The 26505-nt window shown below is 40.3% G+C and overlaps 1 protein-coding gene across 1 annotated transcript in view; it reads left to right on the forward strand.

Annotated features, from left to right (window-relative positions):
- The window catches only part of LOC102078972 (neural-cadherin), a 317842-nt gene that overhangs the window by 113874 nt on the left and 177463 nt on the right, over nucleotides 1-26505 (forward strand). The window contains exons 7-9 of the mRNA XM_019361161.2: nucleotides 3361-3503; nucleotides 18006-18178; nucleotides 26160-26328. Of these exons, the coding sequence (XP_019216706.1) occupies nucleotides 3361-3503; nucleotides 18006-18178; nucleotides 26160-26328 (485 nt within the window). The remainder of the gene's footprint in view (nucleotides 1-3360; nucleotides 3504-18005; nucleotides 18179-26159; nucleotides 26329-26505) is intronic.

The raw sequence follows: 26505 nt of genomic DNA on the forward strand, positions 1-26505 counted from the left end.
TAATCTTAAAGTTCTAGAAAATGAAAATATGGTTGTATTTTTATATGACTGGCATATAACCCAGTCACCTTACAGGCTAACACACACATGCCTACGCCCATATTGTTTTTGAATATTTCTGTTTAGCTGAATAGGAAATAATTTGCCAGGAACACTCATCTTCTTTCATAGATTCTCTGAAGACCTGTAGACAGCTGATACTGCAGCTGACACAACCGTTGAATGAATGGAGATCCAGTTTAAACGTTACTCTTCTAAGACACAACTTGGAAATGCTGCTGTGCTCTGTATTTGCAAGTTGTAGACAAACAGGATGAACACGGATGAATCTGTGTGCAAATACTGCATCTCATCTTTCCTTTCCTAGAAAGAGAAGTGTCTGTATGAAAATCACACCATCTGGATTTTCCAAATACCACGTTGGTATTTTGGTTGTGACAGAAGTCGCACAAATTAATATCTGAAAATACTTAAACAACTAAAACAAAACTGTCTGCATGCCAGAACACCAGTAAAACTAAACGACCAAGTACTTTGTCAGATTTTTAACACATTACAGGCTGCAATTTTCAGACGGATTAAAGAAAACACCAAAGGCTGAGATTATGATTTTTTTAATTATCACTATTATTTATAGTCAGTTAAATGAAAAGTGAATATTTCTCCCATTATTTTATTGTATTGTTTTAATCTGAGTTCAGCAAGCTGCCAAGCCTGTAGACTTACAGTGTGAAAAATGTAAATCATCTTTGAGAATTTGCTTCAGACTCATCATCTTCATTTAACCACCAGTTTTAATTTTTATAGTAATCATGAGGTCTTCCATTAAAAATGTGCAGTTTTATTTATTCAGATGTTTCTAGTCTTGATGCCAAGGCAGTTCTTTATGTAGCACTAACCATCCAGAGAGGGTGGTGTGCATTATGTAGATCAGCTATTTACATAAAGGCAGCTGAAATATGTTTAAAGAATGTAGAGGGTCAGTTTCATCTTAACAAGGTAGAAGGGTCAGCCTTTCAAGAAAAGTTTTGCTTTCAAGCACATCGAGTGGTTCAGAGATGTATGAGCAAGGCCATAGAAGAGTTCAAAGCTGAAGTTCAAAGTGTTACACAAAGATACAAAGATAAAACTGAAGCAGAATTTCATAGCAAAAAGCTGCACTGAGCTTGGTATGTGAAGCCTGATAGCAAATATACATCAAGCCAAATTAATAACTTATACATGCACACACAAATATATGCTTTAAACTTGGCTGATTCAAATGCTTTGACTTGCATCAGTGTTTCCTTAGCAGGATTGCTGCTTTGTGGGGATGAGGGCAGTCTGGAGCACTATAAAGCAGATTTTTTGCCTTCTCAGTGACTGTGTCCAAGAGAAGCACCGCTAAGGTGTCATACCACATTTCACAGTAAAGACATTATCAGCCAAACACCAACCCCAAGAAGTTTTTGATTCATCAGACCAGAGAATCACTTCTATTGTGTTCAGAGTCCTTTAAATTCATTAGGAAACTCCACACAGTCTGTCATGTGGCTTTAACTCAGAGTGGCTTCCGTCTAGCTGCTTCACCACAAAGGCCTGAGTGATGGAGTGCTGCTGAGACGGTTATCCTTCCAGCAGGGTCTCTCATCTCTGTAGAGGACTTATGAAGCTCTGTTAGAGTGACTGTTGGGTCCCTGGTCACCTCTGAACAAGGACCTAATTTTCAGAGTTTGGCCAGATGGCCATCTCTGTATAGTCCTGGTGGTTTTTCCATTTCACGATTATTGAGACCACAGTGTTCTTGAGAACACTCTGAGCTATAGAGATGTATAGAGATGGTCTCATACCATTGCACTGATCTGTGTCTTGCCTCAGTTTGTCACAGATGTGTAAATAGAGTTCCTTGGACTTCATAGCTTAGGTGTTGGCCCTAACATGCAGGTCAGACTGTGGGAGCTTATACAGATGTGCAGTACAGATGGACTCTAGGAGCGTTTTCGACATCTCAGAGATTAATCATGCAAATGGGATCTGTCTAGGCCAGATTCTGAAGTGTCACAGCTAAAGAGAGACCTTTTTTTGAGTTTTTTCCTGTATGATATTAATTGATATGTTACATGAGGCCTGTGTCTTTCACCTCATGGTTAGATATGCACACTTACGAGGGATGCACCCTTAAATGTTTAAAAGCTTTAAGCAGAACTGTGAAAGCATTTCTGTCTAAGGTGATATTTATCCTTCACCTCTGCAAGGATCTCTTCTTTGCCATTTCCCTTGAGCGACAGACATGCAGACCTTTGAAATGTGATTAGTGTTCAGTCACGAGTGTCCTCTGGAGTGTTGACGACCACGAGCCACCACAAAAAAGAATTTGTGAGTATTGTACTGACAGCTCCTCGTGCCTGCTCAGTCTTGTTTTATTGTAGGAATAATCATAAGATTACTTTCAATATGTAAGTTGCTATATGATTCTTTTTTTTATGCGAGTTGCATCTAAAAGTGAATTTCTGAGTTATTTCTCCTCCCCTGTATGCTGCTGCTCAGGAATCTGCTGGCTTACATATTTGCATCTGCTCAGGGACTGATTAACACCTGGGGCTCAAGGAGGAGGCAATTAACTATCTGATATGACATGAAATGTGCAATGCTGCATTCAGAAAATAGATTTCTCTCATTAAACAAGTGGCCTTTAACACACCTCCGTTACATGTTGTTGATTCACTGTGTTTGAGAGTGGCTCCAGATATGTTCCACTGTTATTACTGCTGACTTAAAACTGAGAACCACTTACACAGTCAGGCCCTTAATGGATGTAGCTGTAAACATGTGATGAAGCTCTCTTTGGTAACAGTAGGCAACCTGTGATGATGTAATGCCAGGCAGGAGGAATGAGCCATTTTTGCTTATTATACAGTCGAATATAGACACAATGTTCGAATGCTTAACCGGGAAAAAAATGGAAAATGCTCTTTTTCCTTAACTTCATATTCTTCCAATTTTTGCTCTAATTTTGTCTCCATTCTTTAAACAACAATGTAACAAACCTGCAATTTTTAGTGTTTCCTCAACAGTTGGGCTCATCATTTTTATAACTAAATTATAAATACAATAAAAGATCTATGATATGTAGAGAGAGTGGTGCATTTTGTTGATAACACAGACTGTGTGTGACACAGTTACAATTCATATGAGTCAATATTTTTTTACAAGCTTCCTTATGAGCTGTTTTGTTCTACGTGGCGGATTGAACTGCTGGTCCTGTATGGATTAGATGAAATAGACTTGAAAATTGACAATGCAGCTGTTGAATGTGTCTCATTTTCACCATGTGTGTAGCTGAGGTGCTTATTGTGCTCTTGTTTTTGTGTGTTTTATCAGATATCGGACATTTGTCTCAGAGGACGCAGGCCCCAACACATTGGTTGCTACGGTGCTGGCAAAGGACCCCGATGGTGATGGGATCACGTATAAGATCACTACAGGAAATGAGGAGGGCAACTTTGTCATTGACAACCAAAAAGGTTTGATAACTGGACTGTTTAAGAGTTTGTATTTTTCATTGTTGAATATTCCTTTAACAACTGATCATTTCCAACTCCATATTCTTGAGCACTGCTACATGATTCATCCTTCAAAGGCAATCCTTATTTATCCTACACTGGGCCTTCTCAGCCCTTCAGTTCATCTTCCTTCTGAGGAAAATTGTTTATTCACCTTGCCCCTCCCCTTTCTTCTGATAGGCTGCAGCTAGAAAAGAGGAGGCTGGTACTGGAAGTGGGTGGGGCTTCTTTGCTCACCGATAGAGCTGTCTAAGGATATCTGCTTTACAGTTTGTTTGTTTTTTTAAAAACTGTGTTTTTATCTCAGAGAGATTACTTACTCTTGGAAACTTTTAAACTATCTATGTTTAAAAGCAGACACGTAACAGAAAATAAGATAAAGCAAAATGTGTGTTTTTTTCCTCTACATGTAGAATATGTAAAGAGAAGAATTAAGAACTTATGTACAAACACCCCGCCCTTCAGATGTTGGTTTCATATGTGTTTTCTGCCACCCTCTGTGGCACTGTATTTGAGACGGTTTCATTGCCTGTCTTTTTTAAAGCTCAAAGAGACTACATGTTTGAGATACATTTACCCGCTCCATGGTGGTGCATGATGAATTATTTTTATCTTGCTGCTTAAAATTTTAGGGGAAGAATCGTAGAACCTCAGGCTGCTTGGGGCCCTGTTATTATTTTGTTCTTCACCCATTTAGCACAAACCCTGAAACATCCACAAAGTGTTCTCTTTCCACAGTTATTTTCACCTTGCTTTGCAGTGTTTCTTCCCTGCTCTATTTACATACACCATATAAATATAAAAGCTCTGTATTTTGTCAAGTGTGGCCCCAGGGGGTCTTGAAAATATGCTTTATAGTGTGTGTTTTAGTTTAATGTCCTTCACCATAGCTACTGTTCAGTGGATGAGGATGCTTCACTAGCGCTCCTCTTACTGCTAGCAGCTTTGTAAAAGATATTGAAATTCTGACAGGTCGTGTCATAAAGACATTAGAATTACCAGCCAAAGTGTGAAGACCATTTTCACAGTCCCTCAGTAACAAAATACCATCTGAGGTTTATAGTCACACGTCTCAACTTCCTCCGAGGCAGGTGCAGTAATGCCAGGAGCAATGTGAAATGGGAAGCTGTGTTAATGACACAGTGTGTGTTTTGTGTGTGTCCGGGAGCCGTAATAGTGGCAATTTCATAGCGGTTCGACCCTTTTTGTAAATTGAAACCCCCTTTGAATCTGCATTTCACATCACAGGGTAATACGATGACTTTTACAAATTCAATTACTCAAAACTTCAAGGCGCAATTTCCTCTGTTCGCCTGCAATGACATTCACTGTCAGCTGATAGCAGCGGCCATTTTATCAAGCAAAGAGAAGATTTGTAGCAATAACTCGATTTCGTCACCTATCAGAAGATGACTCTTTGCCATTTAGATTGTTGGCTCTGCTTGGGTTTTGTCACACTGACCTAATTTTTGCCTGTCATCAAAAGTTCACTTTTTAATTCAAGTTTCTTTCAGGCTTTCTCAAGCTGACAGCGTGCGAGGTTTGCTATATGGGAAAAGTTAATGTCCATCTATATGGTGGACATTTTCTACCTATCGAGTTTGACACCTCGCAAAAACTAATTAAGCCAAATTCATGACACTTGGTGAAGACGTGCTATACGTGCTAGACGTGCATGGACAGTGGAAGACTCTAGAGCGGGATCTCGTTCCTTAAAAATGACAAAAAGTGGTGTTAGCTGAATTTCATTCCCAAGTGCAATTCAAGCTAACCTGTTTTCATGCAAAACAGATGCCAATGTCTCATGTACACATTATTTATAGTTGGCATATACTGATCAATTTAGCCGTTATCAGTTTCTTCGTTGTCATCAGTGTAGTAAGTCATCTCTTCTCTTAAGGTCATTCTGATCAGAGGCTGCTCACTGACCTACTCAGCACAGCACACATTTATACTTGTCACTGTAAACCAGCACGAGCAGTTTAAGGACCTTCAACTAAAGAGATGAATGGAGAGCTGTTATTTACAATCTTCTCTTTTTTTAGCTTCTTTTCAGATTTCAGATTTAATTTCAGACATATCAAAATGTTTTTCTAGAAAAGGCTAGGGTTTGGATCTTTATCTGAATTTGAGTTTATGGCACATTGGGCTTCTGCTCAGGCTAAAGGTGGGGAGAGTTGAGAAATATGATATAATCAAAGGATAAAGTTTAACAAAAATAAAAGGAATTTCCAATCAAACACATTAAGATAAGATTAAGATAACTCTTTATTGTCATTGCACAGTCATACATAGTATAATAGTACAATGAAACTGGAAAACTGTCCTACGTCGGCACTACATGCAACACAACACAGTAACTTAAATTAGTAATCAAATGAAGAATAAGTGTATGTGTATTGCACACTGTTATTATTCCATACTCCCACGTTCCTAAAATAACCAGTAAAATGATAGATGTTGTACTTGTTTATTATAAGTGTGCACTTATACTCCGAGGGATACCACTAACTTACACTACCAACATTTTTTACTCTAGTACAAAGCTGCATTGACTTGTTCGTGGATGTGACGATGTTTTGCTTTGCTTTTTTTGGTTTTGTGATTTAGAAATACAGTATGGTATTGGTTTTACTTTTTATTTCAGTCATTCTCAAAGTTTGTTTCTTTGTAATTTGCATCATATTAGCATCATAGGTAAAAAAGGAAATCTTTGAAAAATGCACATGCATTTTCACAGTATGATGGTGGTGTTTGGTGTGTCCACCTTTTGGCTTTTACTGGTTGAAAGCATCAACTCGGTATGCATTAAATTTCACTGAATGTTACGCTAGGATTCTTTTGCAATGTTCCAGAAGCTTCTCTGATGTCAGGAGTGCTTGGCTTTCCCAGTTTTCAAGCATCGCTGAAAACGTTAAGTGGAGTTGAGTTCAGGTGAATGTGGAAAAAAGTCCATAATGGTTGGCACTCTCTAGTTTTCTTTGGTCTTCAAGTAGTGAAGCAAAGCGATTTGGGGCATTTGGACTCATTATCCTGCTGCAGTATCAATCCCTTTCCACAAGTATGAGGTGTATGGCTTGAGAGAGACTTCTCCTTGGTCTGCATGGAACTGATTTGGTGCAGGAGTCCTAGTGTAGCCAAACACACCCAGATTCTGACATTCCTACTACAAAATTTCACTGTGGATTTACTTTAGTGTCGTTCTGTCTCATTTATATATCCTTTTATGCATGGTTACACACACACACACACACACACACACACACACACACACACACACATATATCTATATCTATATCTATCTATATATATATATATAGATATATATATATATATATTTTATTTTATTTTTAATTTTATTCAAATGCTGTGAAATGCTGGCACATCTTAACCCACCACAAGTTATCTGGCCTTATTTCCCCAAGTGGTTTAGAGCTGCTACTCATCTTCTGAGATGGCCTCCCTTTGAGAGAACTTTTACTGATGCATTCTTTTAATTTCCTCAAGTACAAACATATTTTAAGTAGTGCTGTCAGCATTAATGTCGTTAAAATGACGTTAACGCCATAATCGCATTAACACGGCAAATCTCTGTTAGCGAGTTAGCGGGGATCGCCCCGTGCATGTGGCTGGACGGCACTAACGCGTCAACAAGCTGACTGCGCTAATGCGTTGATGCCAATGCGGATCGCACAGGGCGATCCGCATTAACTCGCTAACGGAGATTTGCCGCGTTAATGCGATTATGGCGTTAACGTCATTTTAATGAGATTAATGCTGACAGCACTAACTTTAAGTCAAGTTGATTGATTGTGACAAGGTCCTGATGAGTGTATCATACCCACTTGAAAGTCTAAATCTGAAACTCTGCTTCAGTTTAATTACATATTTTAACTAATTTTCGATGCAGACAAATTGAATGAGTTAAGAAAGAAAAAATAATGTATTACACATTACTCATTATGTTTCTTAAAAGTAATGTAGTATTTTTCTTAATTACTCATCAAAGAAAGTAATTTGTTAGTCTACTCATTACATTACTTTCATGTTACTTTGCAAATGAGCTGAAATACTTGCCGACAATGCAAAGTTAAAGTTAAAATCCAGCTGAGTTGTACAGGTAGAAATGGAGCCTACAAGCCTGACTACAAAATTTATCACTGATTTTGTTACCTGTGGAAAATCAGGCTCTGGCTGCTGCGCTGGAGTCAACACTCAGCTTTAACAACATTCTGGGTTCTTGGCTAGCTTTGCGTTAGCATGCTGTCTGTACAAATGCTTGCAAAGAGCTGATATTGTGTTAACAGCAATAATCTAATTGTTCCTTCCTGGAGGCAGTTTGCAATTTACAATTGTGCTCTAGTTCATCGATGCTTTTAAAAAAATGTCCATATCACCTCTGCTGAAAAGCTGCAGACTGATTCTTTTCTTCCTCCCACACACAAACTCAAATCAGCTGATTGTAGCATGTCTGTTACATTTTTTTTCCCTTTCTATCCACCTAGCATGCAGATAACATGAGAACCTTTGTAACGCAAAGACAGTGTTGTAACTGTAATGTAATTACTGGATTTAGTAATTCATTACTTTGGAATGTGTTTTCAGTGTCTAGCATTCTTTTTTTGCTTGCGTCAACCCAATTTAGTGGTTGGAATAAATGAGACCTTGGGACATTAAGGATGGAGATGCTATTCGGCGAGTCTCCAAAAGTTGATTCTGTTCATCTGGACGCAGCGTTTTCAGTGGGAGAAACGTTTCGTCACTCATCCAAGTGACTTCTTCAGTCTCAGCTGACTGCAGGTTTCCCCAATCTTATAAACAGTACATTTGCATAATGACTGAAACTAGCCCACGGTCTCTGTGGCTTTTAAACCCCAAAACACGCTGCGCCAAAAACTGGTCCACCCCAAGGATCGGGTCCCCTGACACAAACAGAGTAACATAGTGTACGCTGTTAAGTGCCAGGAGGATTGCCAGGATTTATACATCGGTGAAACCAAAGAACCTCTGGCGAAGCGGATGGCACAACACAGAAGAGCAACCTCATCAGGCCAGGACTCTGCAGTCTATTTACACCTACAGGCCAGTGGACACTCTTTCAATGATGAGGATGTACACATCCTGGACAGGGAGGAACGCTGGTTTGAGTGCGGAGTCAAGGAGGCCATTTACGTGAAAAGGGAAAGACCATCTCTGAATCGAGGAGGGGGCCTAAGGGTACATCTGTCACCATCTTACAACGCTGTGATTGCAGCCATTCCCCAACTCTCTGTGAATGGTACTCATGGTTATTGATCTGTGGTCTTTTATCAGTGGCTTTTGATCAATGGTCATGAGAATTTGCATAATTAAGATTAAGGAACTGACCTCCCAGCCCATTGTTCCTTCAGTGGGCTGGTTTCAGTCATTATGCAAATGTACTGTTTATAAGATCGGGGAAACCTGCAGTCAGCTGAGACTGAAGAAGTCACTTGGATGAGTGACGAAACGTTTCTCCCACTGAAAACACTACGTCCAGATGAACAGAATCAACTTTTGGAGATTTACTTTCCTGGATGATTGAGCATGCATCAAGATAGTCGGCGAGTGTAGCTGGAGCAGGAAGACATAGTGTTTGACTTCATATCCTGATTTTCATGCTGCTAAAACCCCACTCTTAATTGTTTCAGATAATCTTCAGTTTATGTTTGACGCCATTATTTCAAGTTTAGTTCTGAACTTCAGAATGCCATATGTGGGGACGTGGAGAATCAGATCGTTTGTAAGGTGTTAGCAGAAGTAATGCAATTACCTGAATCACATATACAAAAAAATCGGAAAATGCATTCTGGATCAGTAAACTAACTAGACAGTTGGCCAACATATAAATAATGTAAAAAAAAATCAGTATACATGGAATCTCTATGAACATATTTCTCCATATGAGTATGATGAAATTGTAGGCAAGAGGCAAGACTTTTGTTACTGGAAGATTTCAGGACTGTGTTCTATTTCTAGTCAGGGTAGCGCTGACATTTAAGTTGCCATATGGGCTTTGTGGAAACAGAAGAACCACAATGTGATGTCAGCTGTTGTCTGAAAAGTATTTAGCTTTTTAAATTTATCTGCATTCATAAATGGTGACCAGCAGACAGAGCAGGAAAACTCAAGTGGAAATGGGCTTTAAAAAAATGGGGCTATTCTCCCTGAGGCTCACACATCTGACAATAGCCAATGGGTTGTAAGATTGGGATAGGTGCAACATACGTTTTCTTCTGCAGAAATCCAACTCGCTTTGAGCATGCTGCAGTGTCCGTCCTCTGTGTCACTATCATATTACATTCCTTTAATAAGCCCATCTTTAGCTGTGATAGATTTACAGTAGTAGTACAGATCCACACTATGACATTACACAGTTTGTCTGCACCAAAGTGTGTGAGCCAAAGTGTGAAACCATAATGCTTGTAATATGATCCAATATCTAGTTTCAAAGAGCCCAATATTTGGTCATTAAAAGTATTTTATGATTCTTATAATGGAAGGCGAGCACATTGGATTCCACCCACCCTCTCCAGCCCATCTCATTCTCCCTCGGCTACTGATGAAAATCGTTTATTGCCTCTTCTCCCCTCTTGTTGCCAGCTCCCCCCTCTCACCACCTATCCTAAATGTCCGACAATCATTCAAGTGATTATTTTCCTCCCTTCCGGCAGGAGCAGCGTTGGCGGCCTCCCTCTTCATGTTAATTTGCCTGTAACTCACCCCAGAATACAGTGTGTTTCCCTGAGATTTAAGACATCCATTAGGATGTGAGCAGACCGGTCAATATGATGATCACGCTCTTCCTATTAAAACCCATAAATACTAAAACACCCGCTCTGTTGGATGGGAGGAACTATTTATTGACAACTGAGGGGAAATGCTGCAGCCAATAAACATGCTTCTATCATTTCCTTTTTTTCCTCACAAGTTTTATGGCATTTTGAAAGACAGTATTTCCTACAGAAGGAAACTCAGTAGCTGAGTTTGTTTTCAGTGAAGCCTCTTAGGTAAGTGTGTCATAGTGTTGTCTTGTTTTATATCTGTTATTTAGTCTTTCCTCTTGAACCGCTTGCCTTCTGTCTATTGTGTTGGGTCTGATTCGCTGACCTGTGTGTGATCCCAGCTTTATGTAACAAACCCACATACTTTTGCCCTCATTCTTCTCCCTGGTCCCCCCCGGCAAATATATTGTTATTCTCTCCCTCGCTATTCCACATCTGACTCTTCTTTAAAGCTTCTACTTTTTTCATCTCTCCTGGCTCCAGCTTGGATTTTGTTGCACGATGCCGAATGAAGGAAGTGCTTCCTCTCACCCTCTGTCCTCCATTCCCCACCCCACTGTGTCCTTTGTCTGCTGTGTCTCACTCACCCCTTGCTTCGTCCTCATCCTTCCTCCCTCCTGGCTGCCTTCATGTGAAGTGACGGATGCTTACTGACCCACAAGAAAACATCTTCTCCATCTCCAGTAGACTATGATATGTGCTGGCCCTGTTAACGGTAGCAAACACACACACATAGAGAGAGTGTCAAACTCATTGTAGTTTTTTGAGTAATACACATGCACATGTACATAAAATTTTGTACAACAATATTCAAGTATGTAGTTAGAAATAAGATCTAAATCTGACAAATATATACTCGCGTGGTAAAGACCCTAACTGCAATATAAGCAAACCTGAACATGGATTCAGAAAATCATGTGCAGATGTTTACATGTATGAATGTTCAGGATGTATAGATCTACATACAGGCCAGTGAACACTACCAGACACACACATGCACACCCTGCCATTACCCATAATGGCACAGGGACACAGATCTCATAGATTAGAACAGACGCTCGCTGTATGCTTTGTTCTTAGAATGTCCTAAAACCTTTTCCATGTCCCATTTTCAACCACTTACCCAGCATGTGTTTCTCTCATCTGAGGCTTTTAGGCCCTATTAGATGTTTATGCCAACCCGAAGCAGAGTAAAGAAGGGATCAGACTAAGGGGCGCCTCCGGTGATCCCTATATGTGTAACATGGTGAGCGAGCTATAGCCTCTCTCTGTGTCTGCCCGCTGCCTTTACTGAACTGGTCACATTTATCTGGCCCTCTGTCTCAATTCATTAAGCATGAGTGCACTACGCAGCACTGTTGGAGCAGTGTGGGTGGAAAGAGAGACAGAAGAGTGGACTAGTGCTTACACTCTTAATGCATCCTTCGCATTGGTATACATCGTTTTGAAATTTTTACTTCACGGTCTGAAAGAGTCCCACTTTCTGATTTCAGGAATCTGCATACATACATATGCCATTTCTGCCCTACCAACATTGTGTGGCTGCTGTTAGTATGTTTGCCTTTACCACTGCAAAGCAAGGGTTTATTTAAGGACATTAGCAAATTTGGGGGGAAAATGCTCAGATTGTAAGACATGAAGATGTCTTTCAACAATGAAACACAATTGATGTAAAATCATGTCTAAGGGTTTCTTTGAATATGTCCAAAGCTTGGTATAGTCAACCAAATGTGGTTTTAACCTCTTTTCTATTCTGAGTGCCGTGGCCAATTAACAGGAATTCGGGGTCTCCAGAGGATGAATTGTAATGACTTTGGTGATTGCTGGGGCTCTACTTAACGAGAAAAATATGTCAGCCTTTGCCAGCTAAATTGGCACTCTTAAGTGTTATATTAACAGAATTACCATTTAAATAGATATATACTTTATTTATCCTTTGTGCCCAGTTTTCATCAACCCCAGTTGGTTGCTCTTTTTGTAACAAACAATTGTTCTAATTTTAGTCTCATTGTACCTCATTTTTTCTTTATTTTCTTTGTATTTCAGTCTCTCGTAAGCCAATTCTACAATGCAACCCCTATCAGCCCCAGCCATGCACCGTACAATAGCCTATTTGGGTTGGAATAATGAGAAATTCAGAGAAAACCATCTAGGTTACTGTCTTTTTAAAGTATGAGCAAATTGCTTCTTCTTTTTTCTTTTTCTTTTTTTTCTGTCCCACACAGTAAAGGTGTTCATGTGACAAGGTGGAAGGTTTAGCCATGAATACATTTAACTTCTGAAATGGCCAAACTTCAGCTGGCAGTCAGAAATACAAGCATCGAATAACCTGCCTATAATGAAAACAGTTTGAACTGCAAGACCAGCAAAAGTTGGGCTTGGAATACAAGGAAACAACCTTTCCTGCAATGATTGTGAGGGACTCCCATCTCATACAGTAGCTATACTAAAAAGGCTTGCCTCATTGTTGGGTTTGTCCATGTCAGTATGAATATTTAACCTTATAGTAAGATGGAGAATTTCCTCCTTCCCCAACGTAAAACTGGAAGACAGTTAAATGCTCTTTATTGTAATTACTAGAAATATTGGCATAAAAGTATGGCCTTTTTCAAGAAATTTCACTGCCCAATCAAAAAGCCTGACTGTTCAGTTTGTTGCTGTGCAGGCCCGTGACAGTATAATCGCTGGTTGTAAAGATGCCCTTATCAGTTCATGAATTAATTCAAACGAAATAACAGCTAAGGGAAGAGCTGGAGAGGTGAAGACCCATTGAAGCACCCTTTAATTACCAACCAAGTGCAAATGTGTGTACAATGAAGTATGTATTACTGTTGTGTATTTACCATCTCATTAATTATTGGATTGAGTTGGAGCTAGTTTTCTGACACTAGTTTAATTAATCTTTAACAAATCAACATAATTATATACATTTCTTGAGCAAACGCATTGAATGCACTGTTCTTAAAATGAAATGCATCCGGGAATTTTTTAGAAAAATAGTCACAATTCTTGTGGGATTTGTTGTGGAATTTTGTTATGTGGTCAGTTTGTTTTACATGGTTATTGAATTATAGTTTCAATTTGGTCTATTGTTGTTTTGCTTCCAGTTAGTTGTGTGTTTACTTCAGGGTGTTAAGTTTGCAGTCGGGTCCTTGTACTTTTCTTATTTTAGTATTTAGTCATCTTGTCTTTCACTGTTTCATTGTTTTGGCTTCATTGTGTCCTGAGTGTCATTCATTCCATTATATATGCAGACTTCAGTTCTGGTTATGGACTTTCCTTCAGTGTGTTGTTCTGTTCCTTTTTTTGTCTTCTCCCTCTAATTTCCTTCATGTGTTCATGTTTTCCTGTTTCTTTTATTGTTAGTCACTTCCTATTTTGCTTTGGTAGCTAATTGTCCCCTGTGTCTTACATTTAGCTTTTCTTCCTCCCCTGTGGTTGTGTTGATTGTGTGCACCTGTGTCTCACTTCATCCCAGCTCTATGTAATCCTCATTAGCCGTTAGCATGTGAGCGTTAATATGCCTTCTCACATGTGCTTTCTTTGGAGTGTTTTCCCTGCCTGTTTGTCAGCTTGAGTTTGTCATTCCCCTGTGGGCTTTGTGCTTTCTCTGGACTTCACATTGACAGAATAAAAGGTTTTCTGTTTCTCACTGCACTCACTGGCATTTCAACATAATTCCAGCATTATTTGTTTGATTGTGACATTTCTGCATGTACCTCTATTTCTCCTCTTCTCATTTTATATGAGCCATTTCTTACTTGGCTTAAAGCATAAAACTTTCCTTCTAGATAAAACATGTAATTAGAGCTGGATCAGGTGACCCTGAATCCTCCCCTAGTTATGCTGCAATAGGTCTAGGCCACTGATGGCTTCCCATGATGCAGTGTGAGTGATTTGTTTTCACTCACTATGCGTTTATACAAGTAGGATTGTTGAGGTTTTCTCTGTTTTCTCTGTATTATTGTAGGATCTACCTTACAATATAAAGCGCCTTGATTTAGTGTTATATATTAAAATTGAATTAAATTTATTTCTGTCACAGGTAAAAAAAAAAAAAAAATCTAAAGGGTTTTGTTTTTAAAAAATCTTGTCAAAATTACATATTAAATGCAATACTTTTTGATATTTGCATCATATTTGCACTGGTAAAAACAAAGGAAGCTAAATGTTGCTTAACTGTGTAGACACTAGACTAGTTTATCTTCTGCTGGGTTTTTTCAGTGCTTTTGAAAAGATATTTTACAAAAATGCAGTCTCTTTATCATTTCTGCACTGATAGAAACCCATTTTGCAGTGTAAGGTGTTTATTACACACATAATTAGAGTCAAAGCTTTGTTTTTCTTTATCTCTGAGTAATCGTTCATTTCATTTTTCCCCACATTTTCTTTCCTGACTATTGTTATCTCTTTTCTGTACACACACACACTGGCACTTGCAGACACATGCACCTACATGTAGCCTTAAACGTGAACATCCATGCCAGGGAACCAGCCATTGTGACAACACCTTGAGGCAGAGACCCCCCTCCATGGAAATCTTTTGTGAAACAGCACGCACACAAAGACAAACAGAAGCGACATACTGTACATGTGCAAAAATCAGCTTGTATGGCATTAACTCTGATAGAAAAGAACATTTTCTCCTCTTGTTCATGATTTGTTTCTGGTGGCATTCATTTCCAGAGAGTGTTCTAGAAATCACTTAGTGCAATTCTTCATTCTACATGTCATACATGTCTGCGTACTTTGAACACACACACAGACACACACAAAATAAAATATTCTAAAATCGCACATCTCCTGTGCACATCTCCATTTCATCTGTCCTGTTGGTCTGGTAAACACACAAGGTTGTACGGTGCACATACATGTGCATGTGTGTCTATTATAAGTCTATATATGATTCCAATTGCAGTCTCTCTTGGGAAATCGCAATCAAATGAACACATGCCTGCGATAGCACCTGCCCCTGCCTCTGAAGATAAGGAGGATGTAATAAGTGTGTCCACATTTTGAGCCCACACACACTCGCACATAAACACACACACAAAGTAAACAGAGAACCAAAGGGTGAGATGAATACAGAGTGGAAGAGAGTCATTCAGAGCAGAGAGTGGGATGCAGATGAGACGCCTACGCCAGACTGAAAGAGAGGGTCAGTAAGAGAAGGAAAGACAGAGGATGAAATGGAATGCCAGAACGAAGGTGCTAGAAGGGAATACCAATCAATCCGACTATTCATATGTTGTGTAACCATAATTAATGAAATATCCCTGAGCTCAAAAGTGAAATTAGAAAGTCTTTGTTCACTAGTGACGTCTTTCCCCTCACGATTTGGCTAATGTTACTTTTTTTGTGAAGATTTTTAAATGATGTTCTCGGTTGTTTTACTTCAGTGCCCAGTATGATTTGATTACTCATTCATATCACTTTGCTGCAATATTGTTCAAACTCCCAGCCATCTAATGTAGTTTAGCATTTTTCTAAATAAAGTGCTCATTTGTTTATAATATCAGGCAGCAAATGTTATTTTGGCGAGTCTATTGAAAGTCTATTAAAACCTCTGCTCTGTGTCTGGTTAAAAAATACTGCTGTTGAGATGAAGTGTCATTTGTGCGAGCGAGAGGCAGGACAGAGTTATTTTGTTCTGTCATCGTCCACAGTTGACCTTTCTTATATTTATCGGACAACAGATATTGACTACTTGGTTTTAAGCGGTGGTGTGTGCTGGTTGCCATGTGCAGCTTTCTTGGGTGATGTCAGCTGGTTGCATTGCATGTGTTGGAAACTATTTATGTTGTAAGCTTATGTTAACATTCGCTGTTCGTGTTGGGTATAAAAATGTAATTGTCAAGCTACACTCTTAATGCCAAGTGGTAACTTAGGTTGACACGATTCTTAGTCATGCACATGTCCATGCCACAGTGTTGTTTTGTTTGCACAGTTGGCTGTGAAATTAAAATTATACAACGCATTATAAGATGTTTTAGTTTCAGATGTATTAGGCCATCATATTTTCTAACCATTGCAAGGTTAGAAAATATGATGGCATAATCATAATCAACTGTTATGGATATTAATGAGATGCTATTATTGTGAAATGTAAAGCAGATGATGCTTTTGTTGGTGTTGTAGGTGCATAATGGCTGAAAACTGAGTCATTTTAGCCCACTGGCTTTTTAACTGACACCTCCGTAAAGCTCTTTGTGATTGGTATGAAAAAAGCGATATATAAATACATTTTGCTTAGTTACTTATATTGCAAAGTAGCTGCCAGGCAGCCCAAAGACATCATAATATATTGTTTTGTGGATAAAAATTAGATGTTACTGTCATGGAATGAAAATGATGCTTTTATAAGGCCTTGTGAATGCTAAACGCACGTCATTATAGCCTGTTGCTAGATGGTTGCTAGGCAACATGATGACATTATATCTGATACAGATAAAAACCTTCGGGGGCCTAAGACCTACCTATGTGCCAAGTTTGGTTGCTCAACTCCAGATTGTGTAGGGGGAGAAAGCAACAAATACAAAGACAGAGAATTTGTCTTTAAAGTGTCGCCTAAAGGTTTTCAGTGTTACTTTCAAATGTGTCTGTCCTAAGACTGTTTTTTTATGTTTTTGAGTTTACCTCCAGTCAAGCTGGCACATTTTATCTGTGTATGCTGAAGTGTTAAACTGCTTCACTGTATCACCCAAAACACGGAACATAAAAACTTGGTGCCTTTGTTTGGTCTCCAAAAATGTTTCTCTGTCAGTTCAGCCTCGATTATCATTTTAAACCTGTGTGACATTATACATCGTATTAGAAATGTTAACCCAAAAGTTGGGGTAAGCCTGGTAAAATCTATTCTGTTAAGTTTGCATTAAAATCTAAAAGAAAGCTAACTTATAGTTGTTGCTAATAAGATGATATGTTTACACTCATTTAGGCTCATTTATAGCCTGAAACAAATTCCATCACTGCTATTTGATAGCTCTCACTCACTGCCAGTAAAAAGTTGCCACAGTGATTTGGCCACTCATGCCAGCAAACAATGGCTCGCTTAACATCTAACACATCAGAGACCTTGATGTGTGTCTTTGTTACAATATAATTATTTGCACTGTAAGTGGTCTTAATGTTTAGTTCTGTGAAGTAATGGAGACAGAGCACAATAATGTCTCACCCACACTGGACCGAAACTCATCTCTCTAAAATGTTTTTTCTATTGCACGAAGCAGAAGAAGTTCTTGTAGTTTTTATAAGCCCCGGTTTTTGTAGTGCATAATGGAGAGGCCAAAGAAAGAAAAGGAAAGCAAAGAAGGAAAGGGAATGAGGAAAGGTGATAGGTAAAAAAGCATTAAGTACTGTCCATTAAATCCTGTCGTGCTGTCAAACATGCCATGTTGTGTAGTAACTTAATTACCTTCCCTGATATGTGGTAGCCCTTTTTTGTATAATTAATGTATTATGCAAATAGATTTTATGACATTTTAGCTCCAGGAGAGAAAAAATAAATAAAAAAAAAAACCAAACATGTTACCAGTTTGGGTGCTATAATGACAATATACTTTTTCAAACTCAAAATTGAACCAGCTGAGTGTAATGAGTGAGTGTGTGTGTGTGTGTGTGTGTGTGTGTTAACCACTGTCATTTTTATGTTTGGTTGCAGGCTTGATCCGGCTGCGCTCCAGCCCACCACCTCGACTCCAGGGTGTTGAATATGTCCTCAATGTTACAGCCACGGATGACAATGCCTCGGGCGGACCTCAGGCCTTGTCATCCACGGCTCAGGTCATAGTTGGAGTGGACGACGTGAATAATAACAAGCCTGTCTTTGAGAAGGTAAGATGATCCCTCACCCACAGTCGCCTCATTAAATATTGTTTAGTCTTTCTCTTTCTACTGGTTTGATAACAGCGGTGGGAGGGGCTCTTCCAAACCACACCACTACCCTTAGGACAATGGCAGGAGAAACGCTGGTCGCCATGCAAGGCTTTCTTTTACTTTCTCCTAAATATATCTCTGTCTCACTCTTTTCTTGTTGCGCCTGCCTATCCCCTGTAGCTCTCCTCCACTCCTGTTTCCCTGTCTTTGTCTTTCTATCTCCTCTATTCATTAGCCTCTATCTCTCCTCTCTGGAGGAGCGATTAGTGAGCTTGACCCTCATATCTGCTCTCTCATCTCTCTCCTACATCATCATGGTCTTTTAATTAAAGCTTCAAGGGACGTGGGAGAAATCCCGACCGAGCCACTCTCAAAGTGCTACGTCTCCACCTGCTTTTTTTTTACTTTACTAGCCATGTTTCAGTTTTAAATGGGATGACTTTTCAAGCCCCTCGAGGTATCGAGAGCCAAGATTAGGAGCGGGGCCATGCTGAATAAACCTGGCTCACTCTCTTATGGGTGGGGGTGGGGGGTGGGGGCGTTTTTCGTTCCACTTCAAGAAGAAACAGAGGGACAGGCGACAAAATGAGAGCCAAGAGAGAAGACAGAAAAGAAGAGAGGGATTCCTGGTCGGCATTTTTTTTTTTATGTGCACTGTATGCTCAATTGTCTCTCTCAGGAATCTTCTCCAGGCATCATACCGTACTCTAAGTCTATGATTCATTCTTTTTTCCCTGCTGGCAGAAAGCTGTGTGCAACGGACAGACAATCCCCAGACACGCCCCCAAACGATTCTTCTAAGTCAAAAAGAATTAAAATGATGAAAGCACACAAACCTGGAGTTAAAAGAAAATAAAATGTAGCAAATAAAAATTAATGATCACAGAAAAAAAACATTTTAGTGTCTAGAAATAGAGAAAAATAAAAGGAAATTCTGGGAAAAACCCTGCTGTACATTAGCGTTTCAGTTAGTGAAGACATCCGAGGTTCGCTGGTGGTTCCTGTGTCACTAGAAGCCAGCAGCAGGACACTGGAGCAGAAAGGCCCTTTTATCTTGTTTTGATGCCCAATCTTACGACATGGTGTAGCCTCTGTGGAACTCGGGGCTGGATCAGTGGACCAAGACAGAGGCAGCAAGAGGCACGCAGAGAGGTAGTGAAACATAGAAGCAAGATCTCACAGAGTGGAGGCTCCAGCATTTCCCAGGAGCATAAAGTTACATAAACTGATTAGATTTATTTTTAAAGCTTTAGTACTTCTCTGATCTGCACTCATATACAGTGTTTTATAGAAGCAGAACATATTGAGTAAAACTGAATAAAACACAGGACAGTGCATGTCTCAAAGGGCACGGTTTTAAAAACAACAATAAAAAAAAGGAACTCTGGAGCAGCGTGATCAAAAACAACCAGCCAACCAGCCAACTTTGAAAGTGCTGATTCAGCAACTTTTTCCTCTGTAAGCACATACCAAATCCCATCCCACTGTCATCTATTCACCCACCCACCTGTTCTACGCTTCTGCTGGGTCACGCAGCAGCACACTAAGTCTTCCACTTTTTCCTGCTATATCCCAAGTCTCTCTCTTCCTACTGCCCACACCTCCACTGTCTCCTTTTATTGTAAAGGAGCAGAAGCTCAAAGGAAGAAGTCTGCCACATCGATAGTCTTCATGTCAGTACTGCAGTTTTATTTCCTTTAATGTCATTACAGAATTTAGCATGTGCTTTTATATTCATCCAGTCCTCGATGGCCAATGCCTTGCCTTCTTGGTCAGTACTTATTTAGTAGCTTAAATATGGACTCCACATTGAAACAGAGAAATCAAAAAGTGTGAGTGGTTTATCCCACAGTTGTACTTCCTTGCCACACAGGAAGCTTGTTTCGGCTGCTTTTGCCTGTGCTTCTTTTTCTGTCTTTACTAAACAGGTGAGGGGAGGAGTGCTGTAACTTATGTCACCCAGAGGTTATTCTCCAAACTCAATGTTTAGGCAACCCCCAAGTTATTGTAGCCTGCCATTTCCCAGATCTTGGAGAAACATAAATGTGACATATTCTGTGACTCTCCGACTCTTTTTACTCCCCAAAGAGGTTCAGAGAGGCAGTTCATTAGCTTCAGAGCTGAGGACACATAAGGTTTAAAACAGTTTTATTCTTATGATCATTACAGTTACTTATTATATTGTGATATTCTGAAGTATACATGTTACATGTATTTACATAGCTGAAACCTCACGTAAATGCAACAGAAACTATGTTTCTAAACAGCATCGCACATGTCATGAACTAATGAGAGCATGCCATTATGATACATGATACGGAAAACACACCTTATCTTCCTAAACACTGAGGGAAAAGGAAAACCAATGACAATTATCTAAGCTGAGCTCCTGAAGCAAAAGTCTGGAGAAAAAAGGTGTTCAACACCAAGTCCTGTTACGAAGGTCTCACAGTATGGTCTTAAACGATGGCCATTCACAAGTAGTGGTTCACGACTAACCTAATTCTGATTTCTCAAATACAAATGTCTACATCTTAGCTAAAAATGTAGGGTGGCCCGACAGCCGGTCAGGCATAGCAGAAGGCTTCGCTGCTGCTTGCATTTGATGAATAAACTGACTCACCTCTACAGGCTGTTGGGTTTGTTTTTGTAACCAAATCTTCCTTTTCAGTGATTTTTTGACCTATTTGTATCTCATTTCCTCGTGAGCAAACAGAGCCTGCTTGTCACTCACAATAAATCGTGGTAGTTCGAAAAAGCTAAAGAAAAAAAAGTTGCACATTTCAGTGCACATTTTGACATCTCTTTTTTGTGTTTAGCCTTATTTTTGTGTTTTCCCATACGAAGTCTCTCATCTGACCTCTTAAGGATTCGTTTCTTCTCGGCTAACAACTTTTTAACAAATGACACTTTGACCCTTTTGAAAAATTAGATGCTTGTAGCCAGACCTTCTTATCTTCCTCAAAGTCCCAATACAATCTATAGAAGCGAACAAATTTGGAAGAACAATGAAAAAAAGCTGGATGATGGAAGAATGGGTGGCAGTGGAGATGAGCTAGAAAGAATGAGAGTAGGCATGGAGTAAAGGTAACAGGAGACAACTTTAACAAAGCCCTCCTGTAATTAATTAGGTGTCAAAGGAACACATCAACCAGCAGCACTAAGGTATTTCTCTCTTTCCTCTGTCTCTGTAGTACATCAACATCAATGCTCCAGTGAAACAGGTAAAAAGAAATAAGAATTTCTGATGGATAAAGAATAAGAGAGAAAGTTGAAAGACCACAGAAAAAGATACAATAAAGATAAATTGAGCAAAGCAGAAATGGTGCTTAAATTGTGATAATAAAGCTCCTCATGTGTCTGACAAGTTCTGTGATTAACAAAATCTTTGAGCTAGCCAACAGGGAGCAGCTACCTTACAACACACAAAGAACTGACAGCACTGAATAAATCTCTATGATGACTCCAAGAATGCGTGCGGTGTTAAACAGGGAGTAGTGTTAATGTTTTAGAGTTGAATTTTAAAATATTCACTTCCTGGGTATATACAGTATATCACCCTTCCCTCGGGAAACTCCAGATCCTCCAACACTTAAAACCGAGGACAGCAAATGATTCATAATTTAAGTGTATTCTCTGTTTTTCTTTCATATTTAGCAGATCCTGCACATTTTATAGCAAAAAGACATGGCTCTAAAAGCATTTTTGAGAGGAAAAAAAACACAGTGCCATAACTGTTATACACAAACTCTTCTGCTGTTCCTCTTGGCAGTTTTATCTGCAGGGAATTATTGCTTTCATAGTGCCGACATGGATGTCATAACTGTGGATTTCTGTTTAGTTGCCTTCTATTTTATTTTCAGATCTCTGTTTTAACGACGTATGGTTGAATAGTCCAAAAAATTACCTCCTACCTCTTTTTCCTAATCACATTACCTTGACCTCAGTGCAAAACATCAAGGTGTGACAGGGAATCTATATGTTGTAACTTGGGAAAAGAGAAGTGTACTGTGGAGAGAATCCAACAGCAATTACAATAGAATCTTTAGAAATATAATGTTGGAGCTTGTCTACATTGAAAGTACAATGTTCTGAATATTTTTATGTCCATCTTTGATGTAGTTCAGTTCATTTGCCAAGTTTACTTGGGGTGCAGAAATTATCTCTCTTTCAAAAGATGCTCCAAACACACAGGCACACAGATGATGTGCAATCAGAAAGTTCTGTTACTGTGACTGTAACAAAAAAAAGTCCTTATTAAAATTCCCTCTTTGCTCTTAAAGGTCTAAAGTCCTTTGAAACCTTGAAACACCACCCTCGGAATTTTTTTTCTTCTTTTTTTTCTTTTTTGTCTGTCCCATTTGGTTCTTTAGCCGTCAGAATTGTTGTCTGAAGACCAACAAGGATACCAAATGGATTTATTCTGCCAAATGGATCATCATGGCATTGCCGTATTGGTCCATTTGATCAAACTTTGTTGTTATTATTTATTTTATTTTCAGTTGTTACAGATGGGACAGACATGACTGGGGGATAGGAAAGGGAGAAAGAAAGAGAGGAAGGAAAAGAAAAACAGAAGGGAAAAGAGACAGTGAGAAAGGGCACTTACAAAGACAAAGGGAAAGAAAAAAAAAATCTCCTGGATCACCTGTTGAGAGAAAAAGAAGAGAAGACAAGCAACAAAAAAAAAAAAAACAAACAAAAACAAAGCAACATACTAAACACAACACAATCACGTTAATCTAGCTAAGTGTGAACATCAGTAAATACTAAATATTGAAAGTTGTTGTGCAGCATGCAGGACAGACAGCGCACAATGTGCTTTGAAGTAGCAGCTAAGAAAGGTGTAGTTTATGTCTACGAACAGTGAACACCCGTGTGCACACCTGTGTGGATCAACGCGCTTGTATACAAAAGGTTTCCCCATGTAACGGTCTGCTAGAGGGTGTGGAGGGCCATAGCCCCGTCCCCCAGGGCATGAAGCAGGCATGGAGGAGATCCAGGCTCCAGACATCCAGAGGCCCCAGAGTGCGAGAGCCCAAGGAGTACCACCGGAGGGGCATCCGTGCCACCTTCCTGGGAAGGGCTGAGGAGATCCCCAGACGAGGGGGTCACCCAGTAGCCACGGAGCAGAAGCCAGAGGGGGCTGCACCGGCGTACCCGCCGGCTCCGCCGGCAGCCAGCTGTGCCAGAGTGAACCGAGTTGCAGGCCCGAGGCCGGAGGCCCGAGGGCCCCCTTTGCCCCGGAAGAGGCCTGACCGAGCGACAGGCACCGGGCCCGCCAAGTAGCCACCGGGAGTGAGCTGGTGCATACCTGAGCGCCCAGCCCCGGACACCAAGAACCACCAATGCACCAACCCCTGAGGGCATCAGTTACCAGCAGGGAGTGTGTTGAGGGGAGATAGGCCTCCACACTTGGAGGGCCTGGGAGTACCCAGGGAGGTGGAGTCTAAGACCCGACCTGACATATAGACACAGACAAACAGGCACACACAGACATAAACATGCTTTCCCACCCTCATGCACACATATACAAACACTCAGCACTCACCCAACGTAGGGACAGACATACATAGACATGTACACACAATCATACTCCCCAAACATACTCTATGCCCCGGGTCCAGGTACCCTCGCCCCCAGAGGGGGAAACGGCACCCAGACCCAAGAGATGTGACCCTTTCCCCCGGGGTGGAGGCAAGCAGACCGCCCCAGGCTCCGCAGCAGCAGGGAGGCCAATCGGACAGCCAACACCACCTCCCAGCCCCCCGCCCCAATGGCTAGTAGAGAACGGGGGGTGTGAAGACCCCATACCTCCCTCCTCCCACTCATGTGTAGTGTTGCTGCGTGTTGTTCTAAAGTGCATTTAAAACAAGGGAGGGCATGGTGCTGCTGCCAGAGAGCAGCAGGTGTTAGCACAGCCCGTCCCGAGAACCCTCAATGTCTACATGGATTTAAAATTGAGAGGTGGGCACCGGCGCCAGAGGTAGGGTTGAATACACAGACCGTCCTCTGGACGCCGTTAACGTTGTCACCCTCAAGGCCCCATATATATATATATATATATGTGTGTGTGTGTTATGAGAGTGTGAATAATGTGGATGTCTAAGTTGTGAAATAAAATTGAGGCACAGGTGGCCAGAAGGGGACAGAGGGGGGGGAATGCCTCCCCTCGGAATTTCTGCTACGTTTGCATCGATCCTGAAGTCCTATTTGGACCACTTACACATGTGTTGTCTCAATTTCTTTTCATTGATCTCAAGCTTGCACGGAAACATTAACTTTGGTGTCAAACTGACCCGTCTTTCATATTATGACTTATACATTTGTTGTCAGAAGTTTACATCCGTTCATCGTGGGCATCAATGTCATGGTAATCTGGGGCTAATTTTAATCTCTTTGAACTCTTCTTTTTCCAAGGTGGAAAGGTTTTATAGCATACATCTTTAATGAGTTGCACAAGTTTGGGGGATTTTCAACAATGGGAACGTCCATGGAACTCAGTGAAGATTAAGAATTATAGAAGGTCTCTTTGAGTCATTTCTAAACAACTGCAGATTCCAAGATCATAATCTCAAACAACTGTTCAACAGTACAAATTGTTTGGATGTGTAACCACTTTACCAAGATATGGACGAAAACCATAACTGTCAGCCTCAGATGAAAGGAAAATGGTTTGGATGTTCAGGAACAACCCAGGAGCCACAAAGGCTCGAGCCTGCCATGGTCTGAAAACTGCTGGAAGGTTTCACCAAGTTTTCAGCAACCCACATGGACAACCAAATGTCAAATATTCAGGCAGGATTATCTCAATAGCTTGCTTATAGCTACAAAAAGCATGTAGTTGAGGCTTGACTTGCTAAAGGCCATTTAACCAAAGATTAATATTGGTGTATGTACGTATTTGAGCCTGTATGTATACTTTTGTCCCATTTTAAACTAGACACAATCTAAAATAAAGTCAAAGTTTAAAGTGCATCCAATTCTTGTTTTCTTAAAGTCATTAAGGATGCATGCTGAACAATTATTTCACCCTGTAAAAAGAAAAGTTCAAAGAAACCCGAAGAAGTCCTAAATAATCATGACATTCAAGCCAGTGAATGTAAACCTTTATTGTAACTTACTCTAAAGAGCTTAGAAAGAAAGCAACTTAGACTACCATGACCTGGATGGCTGAGAACCTACACAGACATCTTTTGATTGCTTGTTCCCTGAAAGTCTTTAGTGCATGAGTCCAGTGTCCAAGCCCAAGGAATTCCATTTCAGATTAGCAGCATGATGGCATTTCTTCCCCAGAACCCACTGGTGTTTTGGTTTTTTCACCCCACCATGAATTTGTTCTCAAGGGTCAGACTGTCAGGCCCACAGAGCATTTAAAACACTTTTTTCTATTCACATTGTGCCTAGCGCACACCTGCCGTTGGTCACTACGAAGCTTTCAGGGGGTGATCCACACATGGTGGGAGTGCTGGGTTCTCTGTATATGAAAATGTTTTGTGTTTTCTGTTTCCTTGGACGCTGCTGAAGGCTCTTACCAGTAAACATGCTCACTGTACACCAGAAAAATTAACCTTTTTCAAAATACAAAAGCAACAATGGACACATTGCTAAACTGCTTTTGAGAGCGTTTGCCTAATAGCGTCTGAGATTTGTTCCACGACCCCGGTATCAACCACTTCCGCTTTAAACAGGTTAGAAAAAGAAAACTTGCTGGGCACAGGCTTCCCACTTCCTATGGTTATTTTCAACATTACACTTTTTGTCCCCCCAGTAAAAGACTACTGTAGTAATTTTAAATCTGTCCTTTCAACATTTAACTTCCCACACACTTTTGCTGACTGTTTGGATGGAATGGCGTATTGATTGAAGTTTCTTCACACTTCCACTCCTGTGGTCTTCTCTTCCTCCCACCTGTCCTCCCTGCCTCACTCATTCTCAGTGTCAGCAGTACCGTGAGAGCACATCCGTCCTGGAGAACCAGCCAGCGGGGACATTTGTTCTGCAGGTTCATGCTGTGGATGCTGACGAAGGTTCCAATGGCAGGGTCACATATGGCTTCATGCACAAAGACTCTACTGTGCCTGCATTTAGTATACACCCAGAAACCGGTAAGGAAACACACAAGCACTCGTTTGCACACACATACACATACAGAACAACACATATGCATTCCTCCCACGTGGATAATATTTTACTGCTGTGTTCCTTTCAGTCTGTCAGTCTGTGTTCGATATTGTGCAGTGAATAAATGGAAAAAGTGCTGGACATGAGCCACTTTGGGTTTT

This window comes from Oreochromis niloticus, linkage group LG1, assembly GCF_001858045.2.
Source record: "Oreochromis niloticus isolate F11D_XX linkage group LG1, O_niloticus_UMD_NMBU, whole genome shotgun sequence".
NCBI classification, from domain to species: domain Eukaryota; kingdom Metazoa; phylum Chordata; class Actinopteri; order Cichliformes; family Cichlidae; genus Oreochromis; species Oreochromis niloticus.